Genomic DNA, 9,808 nt, shown 5'->3' with positions numbered 1-9,808 from the left:
ATATTAAATATCTTGCCTTTATACAAGGTTTATCAAATTTTAAAGGTGTTATTTCATTTCACTTACCCCTGTCATTATGAGGTTGTCCCAAAGTGTTGTCAGTTTTTCATTTTTTTTTACTTTTTTTATATCACAAAGATGTCCTCTGGAGGAGAAAAATCTCTCTGCTGGAATGAAAGAAATGAACAGAGAATGCAGAGCCAGACAATATGCCACAAACAATGGGTCACCCAAGTCTATTAAAGAGCATATATAGTGGTTTTGTACCAGCAGGTGGAGTTTTAAAGAGTATGTAAATCCAACATTTCATATTTCTGATATGTGCCTGCTGTACTATGTGCTTGTATGAAAAATTATCCTGTTCTCTTTGTATTGCTTCCTTTGTGTGAAATCCCTGGTGTTCCTGCCAGTACCTCTGCTTTGCTATTAAAGCTGACCACACTAAGCAGGAGAACACATTGTTGTCAGTTCTCTAGCTATGTTGGGAACTCAGCATGCTCTCCTCCAATGATCCGGTGTTTCCTGTCACACATCCCCTGCATAGCATTCCACTGAGAAGCTGAGAACAGAGGGAATGGGATCATGTATTTCAAAGGGGAAACAAGTGTTTATCATTTTTTTTTATATCTATACTCAAAATGTTTTGCCTTTTATTTCTATTTTAAACTGAATGGGTTGTTTTATAAGGTGAGGGTTTGCTTATACTGTACTTTAAGCTCTGTTTAATTTTTCCAGTTTCCTCACCTCGTGCAAAAGAAGGGCTATGTTAATTTCAATTGTAAACAGGAAAACAAAAAAGTTGGAAGATCTCAAATATGGATCCTTCAAGATGGATCACAGGGCCAGATTTGACAGAATATACAAACGGCTATGTAATAAAACTATTGCCTTCATGACTTTGTGATGGAAAGTATTATATTTGCTCCTTTTTTGTCTCTTGAATATGTCATTGAACGTGTTTTGTTATACAGTTGCAAGAAAAAGTATGTGAACCCCTTGGGATTACGTGGAGTTTTGCATGAATTGGGCATAAAATGTGCTCTGAACGTCATCTAAGTCACAACAATAGAAGAACACAGTCTGCTGAACATAATAATACACAAACATTAGATGTTGCCATGGTTTAATTGCACATAACATGTAAACATTCACAGTGCAGGGAGGAAAAAGTATGTGAACCTTTGGACTTAATAACTGGTTGACCCTCCTTTGGCAGCAATAACCTCAACCAAACGTTTCCTGTAGTTGCAGATCAGACCTGCACAACGATCTGGAGTAATTTTGGACCACTCCTCTTCACAAAACTGTTTCAGTGTAGCAATATTCTTGGGATGTCTGGTGTGAATCGCTCTCTTAAGGTCATGCCACAGCATTTCAATCGGGTTGAGGTCAGGACTCTGACTGGGCCACTCCAGAAGGCGTATTCTGTGCTGTTGCAGCCATTGTTTTGTTGAATTACTTGTATGCTTGGGGTCATTGTCCTGTTGCATCACCCACCCTCTACAGAGCTTCAGTTGGCGGACAGATGGCCGTATGTTTTCCTGAAAAATGTCTTGATAAACTCTGGAATTCATTTTCCCATCAATGACAACAATCTGTCCAGGCCCTGAGGCAGCAAAGCAGCCCCAAACCATGATGCTCCCTCCGCCATGTTTTACAGTGGGGATGAGGTTTTGATGTTGGTGTGCTGTGCCTTTTTTTCTCCACACATAGTGTTGTGTGTTCTTCCCAAACAACTCAATCTTGGTTTCATCTGTCCACAGTATATTTTGCCAGTAGTGCTCTGGAACATCCAGGTGCTCTTTTGCAAACTTCAAACGTGCTGCAATATTCTTTTTGGACAACAATGGCTTCCTCTGTGGTGTCCTCCCATGTACTCCTTTCTTGTTTAATGTTTTCCTTATTGTAGATGTGTCAACAAAAATGTTAGCATGTGCCAGAGATTTCTGTAGGTCTTTAGCTGACACTCTGGGATTCTTCTTTATCTCATGCAGCATTCTGCGCTGTGCTCTTGCAGTCATTTTTACAGGACGACCACGCCTAGGGAGAGTAGCAACAGTGCTAAACTTTCTCTATTCGTAGACAGTCTGTCTTACCATGGACACATGAACATCAAGGCTTTTGGAGATACTTTTGTAACCCTTTCCAGCTTCATGCAAGTCAACAATTCTTGATCGTAGGTCTTCTGAGAGCTCTTTTCTTCGAGGCATGGTTCACATCAGACAGTGCTTCTTGAAACCAGTAAACCAAAAACAGGTGTGTGTTTTTTAAGGGCAGGACATCTGTCAGCAACACATCCAATATCATCACACTGATTGGAGTCAAGGTTGGCTCACTCCTGGCTCCAATTAGCTCTGGGAGAAGTCATTAAGCTAGGGCCTCACATACTTTTTCCTCCCTGCACTGTGAATGTTTACATGTTATGTGCAATTAAACCATGGCAACATCTAATGTTTGTGTAGTATTATGTTCAGCAGACTGTGTTCTTCTATTGTTGTGACTTAGATGAAGTTCAGAGCACATTTTATGCCCAATTCATGCAAAACTCCACGTAATCCCAAGGGGTTCACATACTTTTTCTTGCAACTGTATCTGTTCAATGAGAACCTGTTGAGTATGGCAGAAAACTTGTAAGCTGATGATTTCCTGTGTTCTCTTTCTGTGCTGCAGTCTCATCAGTTACATTGCTTTCAGTTATCTCTAAAGACTACAGAATCCCTCTTCTCTATGTTTCGAGAGGGCCAGATATTCTGTAGTCATTTCCTAGGGTGATAAACCTGTTTTTCCATAGATACAGTAGTTAGTGACTCTTGGTATCCTAGGACAGAGAGGTGTTATTAAAAGGTTCACCAGGTTAAAAAACAGGGGAAAAAAAGACTGAAAAAGCAATGCACCCACTACATTTAATGATTTGCATTCTGCAATATATAAAATAATTTTTCTTGTACTTGATACACTTAAAAAAAATATACATCTTGGATGTAAATTACAGTAATTTCTTGTGGTGTGTATGGCTTCAATCTATCCCAACTTGCCAGTCATGGTGTGGGAAATATATAGTAAGCGGATTATAAAGTGGCATTGACAGATTCTCTTCTAAAAGGAGAGGTTCCCCATGACTGGTGGACAGCTAAAATTGTACCTATCCACAAGAAGGGTAGCAAGGTAGAAGCTAGCAATTACAGGCCAGTGACTTTAACATCTGTTAATTAATTAACATCAAATTAATTGAATCACTCTTAAAAGAAGTATCGTTGATCACTTGTAGAACACCCAACTTTCTGGATCCAAAGCAGCATGGTTTTATTGAGGGCAGATCATGTCAGTCTAATCTAATTGAATTGTTTTACTACAGTGTATCACTAATGTTTTGGTGCTGTAGAGCCTTTCTTGATTTCAGCAAGGCATTAAAAAATGTTAAACATATAGATCTAATAAAAAAGTTGTACTAGCTAGGAGTTAACCCTTGGGTAGTTCAGTGGATATGTAGTTGGCTAAAGGATAGATACCAGAGTGTGGTTATAACTGGAGTTCATTTGGAACAGAGACCAGTCACTATTTGTTTACCACAAAGCTGTGTATGAGGACCTGTTTTATTTTATATATAAATGATATAACTAAAGGCTTGGTGGGTAAAGTATGTCTTTTTGCTGAAGACACAAAGGTGTAAAGTAGGATTGATATCCCTGGAGGTGTCTATAACATGGAACAAGATTTGGCATTGCTGGAAGATTGGTCAAAGTAGTGGAAATTCCAGTTCAATGCTTCTACAGTTCAAGCACTACAGAGGAAAAAGGTTTGGGATTCCTTATTTCAGATTATTGCAAAATGAGCAAAAAGTGTGACCAAGCAGTTGGGGAAGCAGATAGAAATTTAGGATGCATCACAAGAGGGGTCACCAGCCTCAAGAAGGAGGTCATCAGATCTCGCTTACAAAAATATATTGATAAGATAGAATGAACTTCATGAACTTAATATGTACAGTCTGGATACAACTGAAACCTTTAAATACACCAAGAGGGTAAAAACAGTTCATAACTTCAAATTAGTAGGAGGAATGTTCAAACCTAATCTTGGAAAGTAGTATTTTACCGAAAGGGTAGTAGACTTCCAGCACAGGTAGTGAGTCATTCAACAGTAAGTGGATTCAAACATGCTTGGGACAAACATAGATCTATACTCAGACAAAATAGTTAAAAAAACATTTAAAAAAAATTAGAAAAACATGTATAATTTAAAAAATAGGGCAGACTCAAGGGAATACTTGCCACCACTTTTTTATGTTTCTCTGTAGTCCAGACTCAGTGCTAAGTAAATCTAAGATCTCAAATGGACAAGTAAGTTGACTTTAAGGGTGTGCACTAAAGTGGTGTATGTCTAAAGTATAAGGTACTCACGGGGCTTCTCCAAAGGTCTTACTGAGGCACTAGAAGTGCTGCATTTAATGGGTATACTTTTTAATGAAGGTGTTCCCAGCACTGCTAGTATCAAAATGTATGCTACTTCAGCAATTTCATGTGTGTATGAGATTTTCTACTTACTCAAACACACATGTCCTTGCATACTGTTTGTATAAACACAGATGTACAAGCAAGAGATCCTGATTTTGCTGGCAAGCATAACATAAATTGCCTCTGTAAATAAGTCTCATTTTCTTGCAGACAATGTGAAAAAAGTCTAAATGACTTGCTATAGTTTTTTTATTTATATGCTGTAATTTTCTTTCTTTTTTTTTTCCAGAATGGATGATGACGATAAAGATGGAGTATATTTTTCTGTTCTTCAGAAATCTCCAAGCTGACATGCAAAAAGGTAATTAAGATTACAATGTTAGATCAAACCATTTGTAAGATCAGCTTATCTCTTAGGTCTTAATCAAAATGTAGAGTACTGATATACAGTATAGTATGCAATAACATGCAATGCCAAGTTGCAGCAATCAAGGCCAGCAGACTATTTGCATGCATGTATTTACTCAAGAGATAAAGCTATGATTTTACCACTTTACAAAACTCTGGTTTGGCCACATCTTGAGTATGCTGTACAGTTATACTCACCAATCCTCAAGAAGGATGTGCTTGAACTGGAGAGAGTGCATAGAAGGGCATCATAGGTAATAAGTGGGCTGGAGGACCTCAGTTATGAGGAACAAGTACAAACATTAAATTTATTCTCCCGGGAGAAGCAATGCTTAAGAAGGGATGTGATAGCACTATACAAATCTTTAAATGGTGAGTCTAGCATTGGGAGGAAACATTTTGGTCATAGGTCCCTAAAAAATACACATGTTGCCACACAATGAAGTTGGACAAGAAATGGTTAAATCTTAAACTGCTTAAGGGGTTCTTTACTGTTAGAGCAGTAAGAATGTGTAACTCCCTTCCACAGTTGGTGGTGTCAGAGGAGAGTGTAGATAAGTTCAAAAAACTTTTAGATGTGTTTTTTAGTGAACATAATGCACAGAAATATGGAAAACAGTAGTCACACACACATTCAGGTTGAATTGGATGGACTGATGTCTTTATTTTGCCTTACCAACTATGATCACTGGAATTTGGGTTTAAGCTCATGGCACTGTTTTATCTTCCTGTTACAGCAAACTGTAGATATTGACCAATATGCTTTTTGTGAACATCCTTCCATAGTTTTCAATTTCCTAATATTTTTAATTTGGAAATTCAAATTGAATATTAATTGATAATAGAGGAGGGTTTACAGGTTCCTAAACCCATGACTCAAATTAATGCGGCCCATTGAGATAGTTGTATAATTTTACCTGGTTGCTGCAAGTGCCATCACCCTTTCTAATATGAATTTCTGTTCATGTTCACTATGAGTATCACTTTTGTGTATTGTGTGTCACTTTTAATAATTTCAACTTATGTGTGGCATGTAAAATGTCTAATAGAGTAAAATAGGCCCTACAAGATTCATTTTGTTGAACAATTTACCAACAAATAAAGCACAGAGATTAGTAAAATTGAGAGTTTTTGCTTCAGTTAAACTTGGGTGATGCTTCTGCCATTTTCAACAAATTCACTGAAATCAGAGTGCAATAGGATTAAAATGTCTCTTAAGAGTTAAGAACATTCATATTAACTATCATAGACTTGTTCTTGTGCCAAAAATTACCTCTTATTAGCCTCGTTTATATATTCTGATTTTTCTTTCACCAGACAGTGACTTTTCTTTCAACAGACAGCGAAAAAATAAAACATTTAAAGTGATGTTAGACAAATAATCAAATACATAAAAAAGAGAAAAAAAGAGACAGAAAAAACACACACAATAAGATGAACTACCTAAAATACACCCCAAGGAACCATTAGCGTACAAGTAGCTAGATGGTTTGAGACAATGATCACTATTTGTGCATAAATCTGGCTGTTCGTGGTAGAAATTCCCAGAACAATGTGTCCCTGCTCTTATTTACTAGCTTTAATAAATTAGCTTTTGTGGGGTTTAAGCTCTCCAGTTGGTTGTGGTGAAATTCTGTAATGATTAATTGCATGTACATGGCACCTAAATGTGTCTTTATAATTATTTATGTTTTTATTTCCTGATGGAGCAATGCTACCTAATGTATATGTGAACCTTTACCTTGTAGAAAAACCCATTCAGTTTAAAATAGAAATGAAAGGCGAAACATTTGTGTATTTGTTCTTTTTTTTATAATTGATCACATAATCTCTGTTATTAGCCGTATAAGTGGCTGGGGTTGAAGAAACAGCATTACACTGATCTTCCCAATGAATGGCTGTGCAGGAGGGCATGTCAGCAGCCTTGGCTATTGGAGGGCAAGCAGGCTTTTCCCCTAGCAAAGCCAGAACATTGATGGAAATGATATGCTTCTATGTCTATCATGGTTAGTTTGAAATAGGAAAGTAGGGGGACTGGCAGGATCACAAGGTATTTGACACAAAGGAAGCAATGCATAGAAAACAGAATACTTCATAACACAAGAACTTGGTACAACAGACACATATCAGGAATATAAAATGCGGGGATAACATATTCTTTCATAAAATTTATAAGCATACAGGGGGGATTTATTTAGAATTTGGTGCAGCTGTGCATGGTAGCCAATCAGCTTCTGACCTCAGCTTGTTCAATTTAGCTTTGGAAATAAAACCTGGAAGCTGATTGGTTTCTATGCAGAAGTGCACCTGATTTTGCACTCTCCAGCTTTAGTAAATAAACTGCACAGTGTGATTAGCCAAGTGTCAGTACTATATAAAAATCCATATTTCATTCACAATATCCATTGACGAAAAGCACTGAACATGCCGCCATTTTGCACATGAACAGTACATGTGAGTATGTGTGTGTTTAATATTTTCATGCATCAGTTATGTGTAATATTATATCATATGTTCTTTGAAATATATTCATTCTGTTTTCCATTTACTCACTTCCCCCACTGTCAAAAGCTAAATTTATCTTTGCCAAATATGATAAGGTGCCTGCTTCATAATAGGCAGAGAAAGGAACGCTGTATAGGAAACAGACAGCTGGTATGTGTTGTGTTTCAGTACTAACAGTATGGAAGCTGAAAATGAATCAAAGCTTTCTTCATAATTGCATTGCTTAGATTCCACTTTGAAATATATATTAAAGGCATGTTTAAGATGTATTTTTGAAATGTAATGTTAAAGTCAAATCATTTTATATTTCACTTTAGATTATGAAATGCTTAAACTAATTTTCTTTTGCAGAAAGTTGAAATTGGCTAGTTTATTGAAGGATGATACTCTTTTGAAATTTGGTTTCAAGATAACAAGATGGAATCCCTTCACAAGGCTCCAATAAGTTGTGAAGAGTCTCGAACTGATGGTACCACGGATTTATGTAAAAAAACATCAGAAGAAGAAAGTTCAGGTTTGTCCAACCAAAACTCCAACTGGAAGCAGCTTGTGAATGAATGTTTAAATGATGGAGATATATCCAGATATTCTAAGGAATGTCATGATAATCTGGTGTCTGAACAAATGAGAATTGAAGAAGGAAACCAACGTGTTTTCATTAATATAGCTGGACTAAGATATGAAACACAGCTGAAGACACTTAATGAGTTTCCAGAGACACTCCTTGGGGATCCTCAAAAAAGAATTCATTATTTTGATTCTATGAGGAATGAATATTTTTTTGACAGAAATCGCCCAAGCTTTGATGGAATACTGTACTATTACCAATCTGGTGGAAAAATAAGACGTCCAGCAAATGTTCCAATAGATGTGTTTGCAGATGAAATTGTGTTCTATGAGCTTGGAAATGAAGCTTTAGATCAATTTCGAGATGATGAAGGTTTTCTAAAGGATCCAGAGATACCTTTACCAACTAATGATTATCACAAACAGTTCTGGTTGCTCTTTGAATACCCTGAAAGTTCTTGTGCTGCAAGAGGAATGGCACTGGTTTCAGTTTTGGTAATTGTCATCTCCATACTTATCTTCTGTTTAGAAACTTTGCCAGAATTCAGAGAAGAAAAAGATTTTAACATTTTCAAGAATTCAGGGAATTATTCAGAAAATGCAACATACTTGAGCACCTTTACAGATCCATTCTTTTTAATAGAGACCACTTGCATAATATGGTTTTCATTTGAACTGGTGGTTAGGTTTGCTGTCTGTCCAAGTTCCTCAGAGTTTTTCCAGAATATAATGAACATAATTGACATTGTGTCTATCATTCCCTACTTTGTAACACTTATCACTGAACTGGTGAAGCAGACAGAGCCCAGTGTACAGCAAAACATGTCATTAGCTATTTTGAGGATTGTGCGGCTTGTTAGGGTATTTCGAATTTTTAAGTTGTCAAGGCATTCAAAAGGACTTCAAATTTTAGGACAAACCTTGAAGGCAAGCATGAGAGAGCTTGGCTTGTTAATATTCTTTCTCTTTATTGGCGTCATTTTGTTTTCTAGTGCTGTATATTTTGCAGAAGTTGATGAGCCTAACTCTCAGTTTATCAGCATCCCAGATGGTTTCTGGTGGGCTGTAGTGACTATGACAACTGTCGGTTATGGAGATATGTGCCCTATTACATTGGGAGGGAAAATGGTAGGCACACTTTGTGCTATCGCTGGAGTTTTGACTATTGCTCTCCCAGTTCCAGTCATTGTATCAAACTTTAATTATTTCTATCACAGGGAAACAGAGAATGAAGAAAGGCAATCTCTACCTACGGAAACTGAGAAAATTAGCTCAGATAATTTAACAAGATCTGGAAGCACGACTTCTTTAAAGAAAAATAATGGCTCATGTATCCTTGATAAAAATGGAAAGACGTAAACTGCCTATAACTATGAATTAAACCACAAAAGATGACTGAACCATTCAAAAATACCTGCCTAAAATTTACATAAACTGTTTACTTCTTTGTACATAATATCATGTCTTTTTTGTAATGGAACTCATTAAAGGAAATTTTCAAAAGTGAAAGGGAATTAAGTAACTTACTTATAATAAAATGTAATTATTATTTTTCTATAGCAGAGTATGTTTTCTGTGATAGTGGAATTGTATTACTACATTTAGAAAACAATGCTGTGTTATTTATTTGTCTCACTAATGTTTTCTGCAAGGCATAGGGAAACAAAGTAATTATTTTGGTTAAGAATTAAACTGCATAGAAGCATATTTACATCCAATATCTCAAACGCTTAAAATGTAACTGCACTTAATATAGTTATATTAACTTTCGTAATCTCCCTTCCCAGTCTCATATTCACCTGTCCTCGATCTGCTGAGATCTATGAAGATTGCAAGCCTGATGGAGAAGCTTCTCATAGGAGACTCTGGTGGATCAA

At 36.6% G+C, this 9,808-nt stretch overlaps 1 protein-coding gene across 1 annotated transcript; it reads left to right on the top strand.

Annotated features, from left to right (window-relative positions):
- The first annotated feature begins 160 nt into the window (after window positions 1-160).
- On the top strand, window positions 161-9,440 carry KCNA10 (potassium voltage-gated channel subfamily A member 10). Its single transcript, XM_089693317.1, has 3 exons — window positions 161-288; window positions 4,741-4,812; window positions 7,716-9,440. The coding sequence occupies exon 3, from the start codon at window positions 7,782-7,784 to the stop codon at window positions 9,288-9,290; it is 1,509 nt and encodes a 502-aa protein (XP_089549443.1). The 5' UTR covers window positions 161-288; window positions 4,741-4,812; window positions 7,716-7,781; the 3' UTR covers window positions 9,291-9,440.
- The last annotated feature ends 368 nt before the right edge of the window (window positions 9,441-9,808 follow it).

The sequence above is a fragment of the Staurois parvus genome, unplaced genomic scaffold (assembly GCF_062004578.1).
Source record: "Staurois parvus isolate SC_StPar_1 unplaced genomic scaffold, SC_StPar_1.0 ptg000624l, whole genome shotgun sequence".
NCBI classification, from domain to species: domain Eukaryota; kingdom Metazoa; phylum Chordata; class Amphibia; order Anura; family Ranidae; genus Staurois; species Staurois parvus.
Note: the sequence above shows the minus strand (reverse complement) of the source record. Positions and strands in the feature narration are given on the sequence as shown.